At 42.8% G+C, this 20,871-nt stretch overlaps 1 protein-coding gene across 5 annotated transcripts in view; it reads right to left on the bottom strand.

Annotated features, from left to right (window-relative positions):
- Positions 1–5,069: 5,069 nt before the first annotated feature.
- Positions 5,070–20,871, bottom strand: part of IGSF9B (immunoglobulin superfamily member 9B) — a 124,669-nt gene continuing 108,867 nt past the window's right edge. The window contains exons 19-21 of one of the 5 annotated variants that reach the window (XM_081889741.1): positions 16,083–16,204; positions 6,281–15,291; positions 5,070–6,242 (exon numbers count right to left, since the gene is read on the bottom strand). In XM_081889741.1, coding sequence (XP_081745867.1) covers positions 15,068–15,291; positions 16,083–16,204 — 346 coding nt within the window. In that variant the 3' untranslated portion in view covers positions 5,070–6,242; positions 6,281–15,067. Of the gene's footprint in view, positions 6,243–6,280; positions 15,292–16,082; positions 16,205–20,871 lie in introns of those variants that run through there. The other 4 variants (XM_081889744.1, XM_081889743.1, XM_081889742.1 and 1 more) reach the window with 4 other exon arrangements.

The raw sequence follows: 20,871 nt of genomic DNA, 5'->3' as shown, positions 1-20,871 counted from the left end.
AAAATTCATCACAATTTAGTGTGAAAATATCTGGATAAACGTGTTTTTGCAGGGGAGGGAATTCCATATTCACTAACATATGCATTTTTAGGCACACTGGGCCCCTAACATACAGAGTTTTATAAACATTATTCGGCTGGAGAACTGCATCACAAAATTTGGAAAAGTGCAAATTCTGAAGGATCACTGCATTTTACTTTGCAAATTGCTTCAGAAACTACAAATTACAGTAAGGAGGGTCGCATTAAAATGCAAACCAAACCAAATTTTCCCACCCCACCCCTACTCATGAACATTACATTCTTGTTTTAGCTTATAAAGGGTTGCCTAAAGGTGCTCACATAAAAAGCCACATCCTGTGGGTGACCTGCCAGGTCTTTGGTGGTGGTGGTAATCCTTTTGTGTGGACACAAAAATAGCTAATGCAATTAAATATAAACACCAACTTTCCTCCAAAGTTTTTATAGCAAGAAGATAGCACTTGAAGAACCTGGTTGAATCCACAAGATTTGCCTTAAAAAAAACCTCCTGCCTGGAGGCATTGCCCATGTGGAAGGAATCACCAACCTTCCTGAACTGTTCAGTCCAAGAACCACCACTAAGCATCAGAGGAAGCTGTGCAACCTTGCCTACACTTCAACTCTAAAGTTCAGTCTGACTATTGAGAGGGTGAGATAGGCCATTCCACAGAATGTGTGCTCCTCTGCCTCCCACAGTAAAAGGAACACTGAGAATGAGGACTCCTAGGCTTCTGCCAAAGGCTAAAGAGTCACAGCCTCAAGAAAGTTTTGTGGCTGCAACTCCGGTGCAGCCCATTCCAGTCGCTCAATTGCTACAGTATTTTGATTGCCACTTTGACTTCTTCGTTCTTTAATGGCATTCACCCTCCCTGGAAGAACTAAAGGCAGGTATCCCAGCTCTGGCCAGCCCAGTTACAGAACAGGAGATGTTGTCTGGAAGCACCAGCAGAGGCATCACATTTTGAGATCCACTTAATCTACAGGTAATATAGCGCCTAGACAGATGGTTTCCTCTCCCCACTACCACCAGTCCCTCTCTCCTATTGAGAGCTACTACTTAGGCATCCCACATCAAGGTCTCTTAGGAAATTTGAAGGAAGACTCTTCTTGCACTGAGCATAAGTGTTAACTTTGCTTCTGCCTGCAGCATTGAGAGGAGTCAAGTGCCTTGAAGATGCTTAGTAAATAGTGGACAGGAACCCACTGAAAGCAGCCACCCACCATATTTTGCTTTCCATATTCTAAGCCTACTTTTGTCCCCCATACCCACCTCACCAATGCATAGAGGCCAACCTATATACAACTTCATTAAGGACAGATGGACAGCAAAGATTAGGAAATCCTAAGTTTAGTGAACTGCTTCCCTAAGAGATCCTACTGAGCCAAGTGACAGCAATGCTGAAGCTTTCTGGGTTCCTGAGTAAGCACTTCTGACATTCATAAATGGCTACAATTTTGTGCTAGATCTTTCCACCACCCCCACCACCCAGATTGATGGACCAGATACTAACTAGAAGGATCAGCCTGAGGGGCACAGTAGGACGAAAACCTTCTGTTGATTAGTCCTTTGCCCCTCAGTTTCTCATGAAACTTTCCTCATCCCAACTACCAGATTAGTATTGCAGCTTTAAACCAGCAGATGGGTTATCCTCCCACCTGGAAAAACCTTTAGATGGTTCTTCAGTGCATCCCAGGGCCTTCTACAATTTCCCTGTGGCCATACCTTTCACACTCCAACAGTGCTATTGTGAGTGTTGAGGAAACCACTCCTGCTGAGAGGACAATTTAGAAACAGCCACTACCTAATTATATTTTTTTGCCCACCTGAACCAGCATTGATTACATTCACCTATATTCACCTGTATTTGGTTTGGGATTTCCATTTTTGAACTGAAGATGCTTCTCAGTTGAGCGGCACCAGATTCTACCCTTTTACAGAGCAGGAGCCGCTGGTAAGATGCAAATTTCATGCCAGCACACAAGGTTAGAACCACACAGTAGGTCTAAAGTATAATACTGACAGGGAAGTTACACACTTCAAGCTAGAGAAGCCTGGCAAAAATCTTTGCATCATATATCCCATTTCTTTGTACCAACCCTCTCCCTTAGAAATATGTCCCATTCCCTCCCCATTACCCACCCCAATCATTTTTTTTCTACACTAGTGTGACTGCATTAAAAAAAAAGACAAAACAAGAAGCAACAACTTAAAATGCATTTCACAGTAAAGATAAGCTGCATTGTGCAGGCAGGGCTGAGTGTCCTTTTAAAAGCCCTTCAAACTTTTGCACTGACTGAGATTTTGCAAAAGGAAAGCAGAATTCTGGAACCCATCTACATTATGCAAACCCAAGCCTATTTGCAATATTTTGCATTTTGCATAATTATTCTGCTGGTCATCAGGAAGGGGGAAGAATCTGGACAAGATACAACAGACCTACCCTCTGACCACTGGAAATCTTAGGTTCAAAAAGGATTCCGTCCAGTTTCTGAGATTTCACCAGATATTGCTCACAGACTTGAAAACATATCTTTGCAATTGCACGGGATAGAACCCTGGATGTGTGTTTTAAAACACACGCCTTTAGTCCTCCGGAAGCTCAAATGCTACACTGTAGCTTCTTGGCACATCTGCAGAATCACAGTGCACACAGCTCTGGGGATAAGAAGGGACTGCAAAATCACAGAGCACTGCTTGGAAAGGCTGACAGCCCACTCTGGCACCTCAGCTCATTTTCCCTCAGCTCGTTTTCCAACAAGAGGGAAATAATCTTCACAAGTCTGCAGGGGATGCACCTTGTGGTATTGATCTACCCTGATCTTGATGCCTTTTGATCAAAGCTCAAATAACTCATCCTAAGACAACATATTTCCCAGGATGAATCTAAAGCACAGGGACAAAAAAAAAAAAAGGAATCCACATAGTTTATGATATGCAGACAAGTGATGAAGTGTAGAATTCCTAAGCACCAAACACATTTTTTTGTTTTAAAAAAATACTTGCTCTGCTCCTGCTCTTTAAGCTTCACTCCACCTCTAACAGCTTTGCTGAACTTTCAAACACGTTATTATTTACTTGCTATTTTTAAATAGTTTTCTTCTATTTATTCCCATTGCCCCCCCTTAAAATAGAAATCAAATTTGTATTTATATAATTTTTATATACAATGCAGTTCTGGAATACACATAGAGCACATATTCAAAAGGTTTTTAAAGGAGCTGGATCTTATCTTTGCCAGTTCCTCTGGGGTGTCAATTCTGATGCACAAGTGGGATTTCTGTTTTTTGTATGAGGCAAGGCATGATCCTCCATTCTGGACCTCTGGAAGCTTCCAGAAGTTGCTGTAGCAACCCAGAGCTCCCCCCACCCAATGCATCATGGCAAGAATTTCAACCCAGACTGGCCCAGCCAAACCTGTGCTCTTCATTGTAGCCACAGAAGACTTCTGCACAAAAGTCTCAAATATGTGGCGCTCTTAAAAGTCTGCCCCAAAAATATACAGCTGGCAGTTTTTGACTGCCAGTTAACAAGCTTTCGACCCAGGGAAGGTTCAGGGAGTTCCCATAACCAACCCCCTCCATTTCCCCCATTTTTTAATTCATTTTTTTAAAAAAAGATATCCTTCCATGGTATTTCCATAAGTCATGCTTGCAACACCTGATTCCCCTGCCCTACCCCTTAGAATGTGGACCAACCCCCTTACCCCCATCTTTTTTTTCTCCCCACCCTACCCCACCCCTCTCACTGCTTACTGCCCTCCTATATCATGCACATTATCAAAACTACAAGAGTCCTCAAGATTTGGGGCATGGGAACCGCCTCACCTGCATACATCCTATAATAATCTATATAGCACACCTCTGTGTTGGATGCATGTGGTGGGAAGGGGGAGAAATATGGATAAATGCCAGGCCCATTGAAAGCCTGTAGAGGATGACTATTAATAATCATAACAATTGACTGCAGTTGGGTACTGATGCTGGATACAGCTGTGAATGTTCAGAAGTATCTCTATGGAAGGTGCTTTTTTCTGACCTCCATTTCGATCCCTTGATGACATGATAAGCCCAATAAATGTCATCAATTTAGAAAAGAAGTAACAACTACATTCGATTTCACACCAAACAGTAGTTACAAGCATCAAGTTCATCCAGTCTCAATAATCAGTCCTGTCCAATGAAAACTGCCAAATGCATTCCATCTCCTGTCTTCCATTCACCACCAGCAACACGCATTCATGAAGGGTTTTCTGTATCTTCCTCAGCCACCTGAAGAAGACTGAGACAATTTCTAAGACCAAATGAATATGGGACCCACTTGGTCTGAAAATTATGGCTTTAAACAAACTGGTTATACTTGGGGGTTTTCTCTGATGGCAGCTTTTAATTTGGCCATAAGTGAATGTTTACTTTATGGACATTCTATTAATGCTTTTTGTGACTACTATGTTGAGTTTTCAGTTTCTGCAGGGTGTTAGAATTATTGTCCCAAAATACGATATTATAGATACAAATGGGCTTTCTGGTTTTCCTGGTCCCTATTTACCATGTAAACACAGGATACATTTTTTAAAAATAAACATTTATGTAACATAAAAGCTAAGGAGAACGATTCCTGTTTGGCTTTCTCATCTGCACACAGGTTGCCATAAAAACACAGGTGATGTACCTGATATCAGGCATCATTTTCAGAAGACATGCCAAGGTCTAAGCTTGCTGAAACTGAATTACTTGGGTGTGCAATTCTTTAAAGTCGTCAGGGTGCATTATAATTCACTTTTGAATTAAGATTCACACAGGACAAGCATAAACAAATGCTATCCCTTGCCTAGGACATAAAGTAATGTTAAAGGGAATGGGCAGCCGTATGGGCCTGTGTGTGTGTAATTGGAGCAGCTGCACTCCTCTTCCTGTTAAAAAGGAGGGGGGGACAAAAGTGTGTTCCAGCACTTTCAAGGGTGTGGTGAATTAATCTAAATAACTAAATTCTAAAAATCAAGACTCATGAACTGGAAGGGTTAGGGTCAAATGTCTACCTGGCATTTTCCTGGCGCTACCCAAAGGAGTCACACGACAACTGTGCCACCGCATTCCACACAGCACACAATCACATTGGATATAACAGGTGTGTGTATAGAGGGGAGGAACCAGGTTTCTACAGCAGCAAACACATAACCAGTTACTCTTGCATTGCCAAGGAAGAAAATGTTTGTTAACAGTCTACTGACCAAACGTCCTGTGGAAAAGCATATCTGTGTGTACAGGCCTCGATGATATGCTAAGCAAGTTGTGTAGTCTAAAACAATGCTGCAGTCATTCATCACAGGATCCAAGTCAGTTTTCCCCACCTGCCATCTCAGATAAGTCACAAAAGAGGAGTTAACTGGGACTCTGTTTTGCTATGATCATTTAATGAACACCGTTATACTGGCTTACTCTGATGAAACATGCATTTGTAGTCATTTGTTACAACCTCCTATCAACTAAAAAAAAAAAGGCAAAAGGCACTAAGTGACTGAGTACACCTTGGGTCAATAAACTCCAACCAGAAGATTGAGCATCCTGAAGTTCAGTCAACATACTGATAAAAACAAACAAATGCTACTAGCTTCAGAGAGTCTATTTGTCTTTGCCTAGAGACAAACTAAGGTTGGTGGTTGATGTCTTTAAAAGAAAGATGAAGGTAAAGTTGCTGCCTGAGGCAAAATATTAAGCACAACATTGGAGGGATTTTGAGGGTGTCCCCCCCAAAAAAAAAGATTTAGTGAGACCAGCAAAATCACTCAGTGCTTTGCAGAACAGTGATGTGATAAGATGCATCCTTTCTAAATTGTGATTCATTTGACCTGGCATTATCTCCAGTTACACAGGTTTTGCAGAATCCTTCCAGAAACTGTTTCTCCATCCTGATTCAGTAGACTAATCCAATGGGCGCAAAACCTTTCTGAAAGGGGCACTTCCCTACAAATACAGCCACAGCTGAACCATGAGGAACTTCCATTTACATACCAGGCATTTGAAATATTTCCAGTATCCTTTTTTTCACTCCATAATTTAGTAGTGTCAATGAAGTGCAATGATGAAGTACTATCATTATTCTTATTATCATCAGACTCTGTGCAGATGAAGACCTGCATCCTTGTCGTGCACAGAGGCCAGAGGAGAAACTGCCACATCTCCCTACCCCCAAATCCAGTCTGGAGTCTATTTCCACCTTCCCACCTGCCCCACATCCCACCCCCATACTGCCTTCTCCCCACCCCACCTCTACCAAGCCTTTAACACCAAATGTTAGTTCTACATGCAAATATACTAGTTTCCTGCAAATACATCTAACTGCTTCTCCTATAGTTCCTCTGTATATATCACTAAGTTCTGATATACATTCCCCCTTCTTTAATTAAAACAAAGAAATCAAGGTAAGATCAACACTGCCAAGTTCTGTGTTGGAGCCTGGTGCCGGAGGGTCTCTACGGAGGGTAAACTGCAATATTCTGGCACCATGCCCAGGATTTAAACACACTATTCAGGGTGCTTGGAGGGTGTCCCAAGTACAGTGACTAAAACAAAAGGGAACAGTGCAAACCACAGGGTATAGCAATGGATTTATTAAAAGGGGTTTAGACAATGTCCATCAGAGACCATTGACCACAACAGCTGAGTGGAACCTTTCAATTCATTGAATACGGATGCTGGGGATAAACTGAGGGGAACGGTCCTTTTAAAAAGCCCTGCCTTTCTGGAGTCTGTTTGACCTCTGTGGGAAACAGGAATAGATGGATGTTTCATCTGATCCAGCAGAGCACCTCTTATGTTTTTATGGCAGGGTGATGGTGGAAGCAGGAAGCCAACACCACTTTATTCTGCCAAAAAGTCCTGGACAACTTTTGATCTGCACCTCTACTTTGGATGACTTTCAAGGGAAGGTAGTGTGAATAAATTATCATCCTATTTTCATTATTAATATTCACAGCACAAGGGAAGCTTCTATGCCATTTTCTTTTTCCTTTCCTTTCCTTTTTAGTTCTAGTGATGATAGAACTGCTACAAGAAAGCATGTGTTACTGAACTATTTTTTAAAAACTAATAATTAGATTTTAAAAAATAATAATAGCAACTTTCCCTTCCTCAGTTGTTTTCCTCTCTGGAAACACAACTTGCATACTACCTGCAGCAAAATACAGCGCTATACCATTCCATCCTGCAAAGTCCACAATCCCTTTGACCATCTTGTCATTCGGAATGGGTAGCTTGTCAAAATCTAGCAGAGTTCAGAACATACAAAACAGCCTTTCCATAATCACTTCAATAAATACTGACATGAAAAGTCTTGCTCTAAGCCTGTGCAGTCCACCAAAGCAATTGCATCCCATTCTGACAAGTCTACACACCCACAATGCATTTCCAGGAAGGAAGGAAGGAAGGAAGGAAGGAAGGAAGGAAGGAAGGAAGGAAGGAAGGGTGGGTGGGTTTTAGGCGTTTATAGCACCCCTTGTGGGTTATCACTATACATGTTTTTGGACTGATGTGTCACAAGATGTATAGGCCATATTAATGGTACAAATACTTAATGAAAGGGAAGTGATAATATCAGTGTGTTTCATTTACATTCTCAAAGGGGGGGGGGGAATAGAAGCCTTTTTATACCACAGTGAAAGACATTCTTGCTGCCGGTGTCTCATATTTTTTCACAATGTATTTTTGCTATATCCCCTGGGACTCACAGGAAATTTAGGAAACAAATACCATAAAGAGTAATTACTATGGAAATAACAGCACAATATATCTCAGAGTTCCTCACAATAATTAAAAGAACAAAACAAGCACAGATCTACAAAATTAAAGCAACAAACACAAATCCTGACCTTGACAACAAAAACTGGTTTTTTGGGGAAAGAATGGGATAAAGGAGAAACACCTAGCATAACATAGGAATAAAAAATCCTGGGTTCTCAGAGATTCCAAGGAGACTTCTCTGAAGAAGTTTATGAAAGGTTGTTCTGAAAGGACTGCAAAATGGGGAAGAATTATTAACAATTAAATGCACACAATTTTTCACTAGAAATAAACACACCTCCCAGAATCATGATCTGGACAGTTCTGAAACTACCAGTCTTGCCCTTCTGCAATCCAGCTGCAGTCCCTACACATACTTCCTCAAGAGTAAGCTTTTTGGGGTTCAATGGAGGCTTACTCAGGCTGTTTTTGTCTAGCTTGAATAGTGCCAGGCAAATGAGTATTATTATTTTTAAAGTCCATACAATTAAGCACACACATATTCACATAAATATATTTTATCATGGAAGGAAACCACACACCCTCTTACAGAACTAAATGTTTTCGATGCCCCTAAGAACATGAAGGAAAGTCTCTTGAAAATCAACTACTCCCCCCCCCCCTCACTGTTGAGACTGGGGATAGAAGCAAGTAAAGAAATACTCCTTAAAAATAAAAATAAAATCTCACCAAAATTAGCACCAACACCAGTTAGCTGGAGTAACAGTCTCTGTCTTTTCTCCCATGTCCTTTAATGGTAAAACTAGTCCAGGCCTTGGTTGGCCAAAACACACTAAAATATCAGTTGTGCCTATAGCAGCTGATTTATTGGAATTATTAGAGAACCTCCTATAGCACCATCAGGAAGGATTAAATAAGATTCTTGGAATGAAAGAGACAGTATGGGACCTCTGGAACTCAGAGGTAAGAATTCAAAGAGTTATGTGCATGCCTAGTGAGATCTTACTTCCTCCCATCCCATAACAACTAGCCTTCCATGAAATATGAGTTTTTAAAACATGGCACAGGAGATTGCTGAGTGAGAAACTGAATTGCTAATCCTCCTGTGAGCACAGTTGCACGATTCTCTGGATTCTGACCAGAACTACCTATTTACTTTATTGGAAGTAAGGTGGTTATTGCCCACCTTCCTTCAAAAGAACACAAGGCAATGCCCATGGGCATCAGAGGTCTCGCATGCAGGCACTGAAAAGACCCAAACCTGCTTAGATTTGCTGAGCTGGCTGTCTAGTGTGCCTGAAGACAAGCCAAAAAGCAGTCTAGCAGAATGTTCCTTTCCCAGGCCCATCTTATAATGAGCAACAACCACAAGGGTTTTTCTCACACTCCTCTTACAGGGAGCAACAGCCCCAACACGTTTTCCTTAGCATCATGGGCTTGTCAAGGGAAAGCCTAGTTGCAGACATGATCTGTCATTGAATTTGCATGGAAGCTACTATGGAGAAAGCTTGCAAAAGGAGTGGCTCACAACAGTGCTTATACCTAAGAAAAGAAGAATGAGTAGGTTCCATGTTTATCATATGTTTAAAGCTGGTGGTGTGTTTATGAATACAGGGTGGGCATGGGAAAAGAGCTCATTTCCCCAGCCCCCAATAAATATTCTCAGTATATTTCAAACTGGGAGAAACATGGGAATCCATCTTAAGATCCTAAGCCATTTTTTACAGAAATAATTCTAGGGAAAGAAAAATTATGAGCATTTTCACATTTGGGGCTGAAAGCATTTCCTAGCCCTGCCCCCTCTTGTCTACGCAAGTAAACCACAATTGACCAGAATTTTTGTCTGCACTGAAAGTGCCTTTCTCCCCATGTTAACAAGGAGTGCATGTTCACATATATGGCACAAGGAATGTTGTGGGGGAGGGACCCATTAATCGTCTTCCTACACATACATCTTAAGATCTCACACTGCTCCCCATCCCGAATGAAAAGATCTTGCATGGCAGCACAGGGAAAGACCTCCACCCAAGACCTGGGTGAGCTGCTGTCATAATACTGAACTAGGTAAGATCAACAGTCTCACTTGTTATAAGGATGCGTCATATATTCAAAATATCTGTAAACTTAGCAACACCAGTAAAAACGACCAGGCGCCCATATTTCAAATGAACCAAATGAACCCTGGGAAGCACATCTAGGGGAGCTCCTCTGTAAACAAGTGCACAAAGTACTTCTAGAGCAACATTCACCAGCCCTGGTGCCACTTCCAGATGTTTTGGACTACAATTCCCATCAACCCCAACCAGCACGGCACCAAGGGTGGCAAAGGCCATTCTGGGACTTTGTTTTCATTTCCTGAATTTCTCAAAGAACAAAGTACCACCTTAATAAAAGTAAACCTGACAAACTAAGGCCTTGGGCTGCAAATCCTAAGCAGGCTTTCTTGGAAGAAAGTTCCACTGGAGGAAGTGAGACTTCTGAGTGAAGCACACACAGGATTTGGCAGTGAGCACTCCATCAGTCAGGGAAGAACCTGGAAGTAAGTTATTTGCTCTTGCTGCTTAGGAAGAAGTTGTTACTTTTTAATATGAAGGAACTGTACTACTAACAATACTTGGCATTAGCGGATTTAATCAGAAGGGTCTTACAAAGTGCTTTGAAGTACGGCGAGCCCCTACTTTATAAGTGGGGGACACTGAGGCAGAGGTGGCTGAGCTGCATGCATGCCTGACTGGGTAACCTCAGGCTTGGGACAGAACCAGGAAAGGGAAACTGTGACCCAGAGTTTCTCAGCCCACCTTGCACTCACCTGCTCCATTAGTCCATAGCTTCCTCTCTCACAGGGTTTGTGCAGTCAAGAAAAGGCATATTGAACCTGACTATACAAAGGTAGGAATGAGAAGATGCTATTTTCAAACATAGTACAATGCAGGGCTTCCGAGAATTACAGCAGTCGGTTAAAATCTACAACATCTATCATATCTAGCCCAAGGGAGAGTTCACATTGACACATGATGATGTCACAGTCTATAGCTCAGTCGGTAGAGCATGAGACTCTTAATCTCAGAGTCATGAGTTAAACCCCATGTTGGGGAAAAGATTCCTGCATTGTAGGAGGTTGGACTAGATAACCCTCTGATACCTTCCAACTCTACAATTCTGCGATTCTATGATTGTTGCACCACTGGCAACCAACCTCAATCAAACAGGCATCCACTAGTTCTTTTCCCCAAGCAGCTAGAGGATACCAAGTGGGCGAAGGCTGTTCTGCATCACAACTGCTCACAACATCCATCCATGCTTTGGCTGTGCTTCTTGTCTGTTCTGCCCACCCCCTTCAACATGCCATACCTTTGCCAGAGAGGACCAAGCTTTTCTGTAAATGGCATTAGCAAAAGCTATGTTACAAACTTGTATAGATTTTGTACTACCGGGTTCTCGTAACTTCCCCCAAAAGCACCCTGGGCACAGCAGTCTGGTGAGGGTATTCCCTGGGAAGGGAGAATTACTCCTAAATAAGTCTATAGCACAGATGTACCCTAAGACTGGCACTCCTTTGAGGCCACTGGAATACTCTATTATCACATGCCAGGATTCAAAGAACTACTATTACTTCTGCGCACCCAGTGAGCCTTGATTTTTATTGCTCCCAGGTTGCCTAGCAAGCAAGTCTGAAAACCAAGTGGGGAAAAGGAAGAGGCATTTCAAAATCAAATTGACTGAAAAAGCAGAAATTTCTACCAGGTGTTCACAAGTCTGTAGGTAGAACAGCTCTTTGCATCCTGGCCACACACACACACACACTCACACACACACACATATTGACATGCAGCCCAACAACCATTTACCCAGCCCTGTAGTCCCCTTGTTCAGGTTGTCTGCAAATTTTGTTTAACTGAGGCCTGCATAGTGACTTGCGACCTACCAAGCCAAACCAGCCTGCTGGCCACTCACTGTGGGCCTGCCATGTGCTCAACTGGCCTTCTGGTTCTGCAGTCCCAGCCAGGCAATGAGAAAAGGAGGTTAACTGAACACCTGGGTTGGTTTATGACAATTCACCTCCTGCTTTCTTCATATATATATATATATATATATATCCCAGCAGCACCATCTGTTTTTATCCTCATAACAACCCTGTGAGGCAGGCTAGGCTGGGAGCGTATGACTGGGGCCCAAGGTCACCAGTGACTGAGGAGGGATATACATTGAGCATCATTGAAGAGTTCAACCTTTCATCCACACCTCTTAGGCTGATGTGATCAGAACTTTGCAATCCACCCAATTTCACACTCCTCTGACTTGTTAATACAGAAACAGAACAGGAAAAAAATGGTTAAGACACACAGAAGTGAAAGACAGATTCATCTGTCCCCCTCATTTTAATTTGGGTTGTAATACACCACCCTAACCATACCACCATACTGGTACTCAGCAGGCTACTGTAGACAGCTGAGGGTCTGAGTTTCGGTTGGCAGACCATAAGTTGTTCAGGCTTGGTATATAGCACCATCAAAACTTGGCTATTGCACATTCCTAGAGCCCCACTATTTCACAACACCACCCCAGTGTCCCGTCCCATTCCCCACTCCCCACCACATAAACAACACACCTTTCTCTTCCCAGGGAGACTGATTCACCTGGGTACGGCCAGCGTATGGATGCATTTGTACTGTTAGAAGTAAAATAAATAACCCAGCCCCACTATACTAGGAGGAAAAAGTGCATATAGACCTGCATGAGTGGGTGGGGTTATTTATTCTAGAGTGTTAACAAGCAAAATGAAATATGGCATGATGGGACATACCCTTAAGAATCAAACAAAGAAGGAAATCGTATAAGTGAAGCCAGATGCCAAGATGCATATGAACAAACAATGCTGGAGAGGCCTGTGGAATTTGGTTTCACTAACTGCTACTTGAAACACGTTCTGCACTCAGCAAAACAAGATAAGAAGTCACATTCCAAAACTCCTTCCCATGATTAATGCTGTTGGCACTTGCTGACACGGAGGCATGGCCTATTCCTGCAGAAGAGTGAGAGAGAACTGTCCTGAGATGGTGGAATGGACTTATCACTTCACAGGAATAGAGGGAGCTGCCTTATACTGAGTCAGACCCCTGGTCCATCTTGCTTTATATTGTCTATGCTAACTGACAGTGGCCTCCGTGGAGATGCCATGGACAATTCAACCTGGGAGCTGCTGATTGCAAAGTAGATGCTCCGCCACTGAGCTACGGACATAAAGGGATACCTATTCTGAATGCCCCTGTGTTCATTCAGTTTTTAAAAGCAGCTGTAAAAATAAAAGTAGCACTGAGCTCATTTTGTATTTGCAGCTAATTTTGTAGGTTGTAAACAGGGCATCTTTTTCATAACGTGCAACTAAGTTTTCATTCCACTGTAGTTCGACTTCCACCAAAGCTACACTATTCACCCTGCTGTCCGCGGTGCTGAAATCATGTAACTTAATTATGCAAGTTGCGTTGCCATTAGGTTATTCCACCCGAATCATTTCAATGAATGGAAACACAATGCCAATGGAAGGGGAGGGATGCAATCAATTACATGTTGTATGTGAACAGAAAGCAGCAGCAGCAGCAAATACCAATCATTTTCAGTGGACTGATTCTGGTTCTAGACATTGAATGAATAAGTGAACATCAGCAACTGCCTATCCCATTTCCATTTTTATCTGAATTCTCTGACACCCCTAGCTGTGAACCGACAACCTATTGTCATGGGTGGTGTTGTGGATTCCACCACCTCAGGACTCTGCCACCGCATTCTGCTGCATTAGAACACCACACCTGATTTGCTGTCTGGGAAAGGACTGGAAGCATAAGAAATCACAGAGAACCTCACCTAGTAATGCTCACACACAGAGTTAAAACAGCTTTTCCTCACTTCAGCAGACATTATGTGAATGGAGGCACTGATATAGTAAGGTTTTGCTGTACGAAGACTCTTTTTCTTCATAGTGTACTACTGAACAGATACTAGCATTATCAGGATTTGCACTTTTAAATTAGCCATTCTAAACCTACCATTTGCAACAATCTATGATCAGGGAGATGAATGCAAATACCAGAATTTTTCAACAAGCTGCCACCTTCTTTTCTAGTCTGGGGAAAAAATAGGTACCTTCCAGCCTTTTTAGTGGAAATTAAGAAGGTTCTCGTGTACATTGATTCAACTGTGCAAAACACAATACATACTCTAATTCTAGGTCTTCATTTGACAGATAAGAAAGTAAACTGTAATTTGTACTTTCACTCAGAATATTCAGACATCAAAAAGGTGTGACAGTTGAAACAAGCAGATTTCGCGTGTTTGTGTGTGTTTGTGTGCTGGTAATTTTTCCATTACAATTTTTGCACCACATTAATAAAATCCATCGGGTCATAAACCTCAGCTTGAAATTTTGGTTTCTTAACTGCAACCCATGATACTCCTGTGGTAATTCTTATATCACTCCCAACCCACTCCCTAAATTAGGAAAGCTTGTTCTCTCCCCCCCCCCCCCCAGTGTTTTCTACCTAAATTGAAACACACACTGTATAAATATACATTGTATCCTGTATCTATACTTTTTTTTTCTTTTAGAAAAACAACCCCCACAGTATATATATAATTTTGGAAACCAAGTTGTAAAAGCTCATCCTCCTTCCAGGACACATAAGACGGAAGCCACAGCACAGAGAAGAAGGTTTTGAGGCTCACCAGATTATTATGATGAATATTTTTACACAGGGTGGTCACTTCGAAGCTCCATTTCCCTCTCCTACAGAACTCCATGCACTGAGCTCTTCCTTTGCCTGATCCTCTGCAGGAGATCCAAACAAAGCTGATTTGCTTAAGCAGGGATGTTTCTCCCATGCCCGCCCACCTCCCGTCCTCTCTCATTTCAGATATTGCCTATCCTAACGGATTGCATTGCAATTGAAAATGCTACAGGGAGATGCAAACGGTCCCCCCATCCTGCAATGGTCAAAGACTTCATGTTGGGTTTACTCCTATCAAATACCACACAAGGGTATTGCGCACCATATGTAAGTTATTAATTGCTTTGTTAGGCACTTCCCACCCCCCCATGCTGGTAGCCAAAAACAAGACTGAAGCCCACACCCTCCAGTATGGATGAGCCACAAACACACACGCGTGCACACACACCTGTGCTTCAGCTTCTTCTCTCCCCATTGTTTCTCTGTGGATTCTGCCTGATCACAAGATATTTGCACCCTTATCCTTCCCCACCCCTCCACACATACACACCCAGCTTCCCCCTTGTCCCTTCTCTGGCTGGTGCTACTCTAAAGTAAGGTTGCATGCCCACTGGAATCATCATGGTCCACACTGTTGAGAATGGCTGTCTGGTCCTCAGGAACCTGCCGGTGGCAGAGGTCATCCTTCAGTGCTGAGAGGCGGGCAAAGGGGTCCTGGCGAGGATGTCTCTTCTTCTTCCGGAGACAGACAGCTTCGTCAGGCCACAGTACCTGAGAGTTAGGGTGTTGCTGAACCTGGGAGGCAGAACCATCTGAGGAGGAAGGTGACAAGGGCAGAGGAAGAGGGTGGTTAGGCATTTTGCACAGGCATCATGGAGGGATGCACAGGCAATCAGCAGTTTTATTTCGTTCTTTGTTCTTTTTAAGCCAACAACAAAAAGAAGGAGGAAAAAGAATTTCAGTACACAACTTAAAATATAACCAAGGCAGAGAGGCATTATTTTAGCACATGAAAAGTTGCGTGATTGTAGGAGAACAGGGGAAAGAAAAGCAATGCTTTGGGGTGGGAAGGTTTGCTTTATGCAGAGAGGGTGTGAGATGTTCATGGGATTGCTGAGAGGATGGATGATCCTTGGGAACGAGGCAGGGTTTTGTTTAAATAAAGATATAACCAAGAGAAGGGCAGAATAGGAGGAGGAGGAGGAGTTAGGAGAGTTTATTGAGGAACTGGGGTAGGAGGAAAAAGGAAATGAGACACAGGAGTTGAGTTTAAAGAGAAATCCACCGGAAAACTGTAGGGAACACCAGCTCAGGGTCTATACAAACTGGAGGTGAAAAGGGCTATAAACTACCTTTTGGCTTAAGGGATGAAGGCAAATATCAGTGAGGTGGGTGGGTGGTAGAACCTTTCACTTCTGAAGATCCCATGAACAGGTGAAAAAACAGGACAGAGTAGCACACTTTCTCTAGGCCCAGAGACGGAATCAATTCTCATTACAAGTCATTGACTTCAATGAGTATTGTGCCAGGCCCAAAGTGGCAAGGGGCAGGCAGGGCGGGGGGTGAGACGATTAGCCGGGAGTCTCGTGTTCCTCGCACTCACTGATTTGTTTTTTGGATTTCGAGGAGCCCTTGGATGACTTTTTGGGCTTCTTTATCCGCTGGTATTTCAGAGCTTCGAGCCTCTCAGGTGCAGCAGCGTTCCGGGTTGGAGATGGACGTTTTCTAGAAAGACAAAACAGACAAGCGCCATCAGTGGCCCCCTGCCGTATTCTGTCTCAAGGGAGGTCTCTCTGTTGGGAAGAGAGCATTCAACCTCTGTCAGGTCTGCCGTGGAAAAGGAGGGGGGAATATGAGGAGGGTCCTAGGAAGGTGAAATAAGGGTCCACACCACCACACTGGTGCTGGAGGGGAAACCTTTTTTCCCTCACCTCTTCATGAATATATTAGTGTTATCACCCCACACTGCCAGACACCCCTGGCATTCCCCAACCAACCCTACCAGCTCTTTCCTTGGGAATTGTTTGATATTAATTTTTTTTGCTACTCCCACAACAAATGCTGCTCAGGTCGAACCAGGCAAAGGTTATAGAAAAAAGACATTAGGACTCCGACCCCTTGGCCATTCCTGCGAATGGAAGCAAACTCCTACAAATGGCTGGATCTCTAGAAATGAACCATGCTGGAAAAAAATTGAAATAAAACTAGCACCAAGGCTCTTGAATTAAAATGATCTGCAATCTTTAAAAAATAATAATTAAAGTGTCAATTCTAATGTCCAATAAGGCACTTTTTGGAATTAAGAGGGGAGGAAATGCAAAAGGAAAAAAAGGCATATAACAGGTGTCCACAGTGGTGAGGCAAATTACCAAAATTTAGTAGAAAAAGGATGCATCCCAACTCCACAGCACAAAAAGGTGAAGGACATGAAAGAATCATGGGGTGTCGGGTGGCAGATGCAATGAGAGAAGATCATAAAATTCTGAACTTTATTTCCAATATACATTTGCATTCATCCCAGTTTTGTCCTAGTGAGATATCATTTCTGCATATTCACCACACAAACATACAGCACACAAGTCCAAGGGAGAGGAACATTGCAAACTGTCTTGAAAGGTACAAGAGAAAGTGGGAGAACTCCTAGACTACCAATGACTTTCTCAAAGGACGTATCTAGACCATTACACTGTCACACTTCAAACTGATTTTGGACAACCACAGCTCCAGCTGATGGGTTTTGCCATAGGCAATGTCATGTTGTTGGGTTGGCTGGAGCTACAGCTACAACTCAAAGCATACTTGCTCCATCAAAATCTGTAGAACTTAATATGGGGCTTCTTCCACATGCCCTGTGTTGGACCCCAAGTCCCAATAACCCCAGCCAGCATGGCCATCAGGGATGATGGAAGTTGGAGACCAACAGCATCTGCAGGGCTAAATCTATTGTTTCTTAGATAAGGGCCTTCTCTTTAATGGTATACCATCTCTAGAATGTTCTTCAGGAGGCTGACTACACCTTGTTCTAGAGGGAACTAGTTTCCCACTCCTGAATTTCTCTCTGGATAGACTGGGTTTGAAGCGAGCTGAAAGGCCTTCTCTCTCTATTTCAAGACAGACGGCCAGGCATCCAACACAAGTTCTGGATTGCCACAGGGCAGGTTTGCTCTAGCTCAAACGCTTGTCCCATCACCCCACTCCTACCCTAAAGCAGTCTTTCTCAACCTGTGGGTCCCCAGATGTTGTAGGACTACAACTCCCATCACCCCTAGCTAGCAAGGCCAGAGCTCAGGGAAAATGGGAGTTGTAGTCCAACAACATCTGGGGGCCCACAGGTTGAGAACCGCTGCCCTAAAGGATCAGGTGAAGGACTGAAAGAGATTACGTCTCTCTGCCCTCAGCTGAACCACTGTACCCATAACATTGCCAATGTGCCCTAATTGTCCTGTCATTTGCAATGTCTTAGTAACTGGTCCATTAGACCAAGTAGGGGGAGCTAAACAGGTTTTGACTGTTTGGGGGATCAGAAACAAAAAGGAATGCACTGTGGAGGCAGCAACTGTGGCAAAATCTTCCAAAGTTCTCTTTAGTTTGGGGACACCCATCAAAGTCCAGGGCCAGGACAACCTTCACAAAGAGTTGCTTCTCTTGTCAATGTCCCCTTCCTTGTGCATAGAACTGCAGAAATCTTCTCTGGCACCCACAGAGGGGGCGAGTCTCTCCTTTGCTGGGGGCAGGCCACATCACAGGGCTTCTCATAGGCATCTGATTAGCCACTGTGGGAGAGAATGCTGGACTAGACAGCCAGTGTGGTTGTAGTGGTTAGAGTGTTGGATGAAGATCTGGGAGATCAGGGTTCAAAACATCATGAAGCACACTAGGTGATCTTGGAAACCAGTCACTGCCTCTCAGTCTCACAGTGTTGTTGAGGGGATTGAATTATGAAGGGGAGAACCGTGTTCATCACCTTAAGCTCCTTGGGGGGGAAAGGAGGATATAAATGCAATAAATAATAAATGAGTGACTAGACTAGACATAGATAGATTTGGTTGCAAATATAATGAGCTACACTTAGTTCACAGTAGTGTAACATGGTATCATATTGTCATTTCTTTGTTGATTTTTCTACAGTACTTCTGTTTCTTATTACTCTCCCCCCACGCATTCTTGCTGTATCATCCTGCTTCTTCTCCTTCAGAATCATGTGATTTAGGGGAGGATGTTCCAAAGCAGATGTATTATATAAACACACAAACACAAACTCTGTGGGCCAGACCTTATGCCAGCCTTCACCAACCTGGTGCCCTTTTAGATGCTTTGGAGTACAACTGCCATCAGCCTCAGTCAGCATAACTGTATTCTAAAACCTATGTAGTGCACCAGCCTAGCAAAAGTTGCCTTGCGCAGTTCTCAAAACCCATTGCCTAGTTTCATGTTGCTCTAGTAAAGTCCTGGGCTCTGTGCTTCAGCCCTCAGTAGCAAATATTGTGCCAGATCAGTGCTTGAATGATGAGAAGACTGGCTGACTGTAATAAATTCCATAAGGCCCAGCCCTGTTTTAGCCATATAATCCCCCCACCTCAATTTCAAAAAACAGCAGCTAAGGGGGTCAGGACCCTATCTACTGTTATCTAATCTGAGCACTAGGAATGAAGAGTTTTGTGAGAGAAACAAAATACCCAAGGCTAACTGTTTGGAATGCAGTAACCCATCAAAACCCAGGTAAATCTAGTGATGGAAAAATGTTATCTGGCTTTCTTTCTTCTTCCCTTTTGGTTAAAAAAAAAGTGACGAAATACAGAATTACAGAGTACGAGCAGATATTTATTGAACCTAATACTTCTGGTATGGAGATAAGAAGGAAGTCTGAATAAATGTTGATGTAGAACAGATAGAAGCAACATGTTATCTTCACTGTTTCTCTTGGGTTCTTGAAATGTTATTCAGATTCTCATCTCCTTCCATATTCTGTTCTGCTGCACTGCAAACAAAGCGTCTCTTGTGTTTTCACTGTTTTTAAAAGGATCCAGGGAACAGAGACGGTTGCAAACAGGAGTTCTTTCAGGAAGGCCAGCTTTAAATAGGTAGATAACAGCAACAACAAAAGGAACGTAGGACATCTTTCCAGCTCCTTGACTTCAGCTTTTTCAAAGATGCATTTTTTTTCCAATGGCATCCCAGGTTCTTCACTGCCTCCCATAACAGCCTGACTCCCATGTTCAAACTTGAGATGCAACAAAAGAAGCAGATGGAGAGGAAGCAAAATAACAATGTCTGTTAAAAAACACCCTGAGAGGCTTCCTTTAACATGTGTCTTGAATATCCAATCTGAGTGTCCTACCATTTGGGACAATTACGCCAACACACAATTTTCAGCAAAATTTAAAATGTTATTAACAAGCTGGGACACGAACAGCAGAAAGTATGGCAGAAAGAGAGAAATTAGTCACTCCCATTTGAAGTTTTTTAAGAGACGATGGAAGGTGGCGGTGGGACATTTGTCAAGATCCAGTCAATGGCACAGAAGACGGCAGCAGAAAGGAGCTCCAGCCCAAGTTTCCATTTCCCTGTTCCTGCAGAACATTTGGAATCAAGCTTAAAGTGGTGAAGTTTCTTTTTCTTCTTCCTTGTAAACTACTAATCCAGAAAACTGCATTAGCCCAGCTCAGGAAACAGATTATGTTTTTTCCCTTGTTAATGTTAGATTATGAGGCATACTGGGCTGCTAAGAGAAGCATGTTCATAATAAGGTTTCAAAGATTAAAATTCTCTCTCTCTTTGTGTGTGTGTGACATATATTCAACACCGAGCAATAGTTGATATCAGACATCTCCCTCGTACAAGGACTAGGTAAGATAAGATGGGGAGCAAAACAAGTCACCTTGAACATTTTTGTGCCATCTTTGCGATTTGCAGTACATCTTTTCTACTGATCTACATTTCCCCAGCCTACACTCAGGAAATGTGTGCATGGACTATTCTTTTTTTGGGGGGGGCAAAATAAAACTAAAATATATAAGAATATGGCTATATATATGTATGTAAGCTATACTAATTGCATAAAAATAAGCATTCTAAGCATGAAAGACTATGAAACCTCTCCAATTATTTTGGTGAAAAGACAGGCTGCATGTTCAGGACAAATGTGCAAAAATGGATAGACTTTTTTTTTTGCAATGGCAGGATTTTCCAACTTGTAATGGCACACACTAGTTTGGATACCACCTAGTGCAGAATTAGCTGGCTGGTGTGCTATTGCACATCATGCCAGCCTATGGCTCACCACTCTTGCCCATCCCAATAGCTGCCATGCTTACATCTGCATTGAGTGCTGGGCTATTGTCGAGCACAATTCCCTATTAAAGCACTGGAGAGCCAATGTAGTGTAGTGGTTA

This window comes from Podarcis melisellensis, assembly GCF_964234715.1.
Source record: "Podarcis melisellensis genome assembly, chromosome: 15".
Lineage (NCBI taxonomy): Eukaryota > Metazoa > Chordata > Lepidosauria > Squamata > Lacertidae > Podarcis > Podarcis melisellensis.
This window is presented reverse-complemented; position numbering and strand designations above follow the sequence as displayed.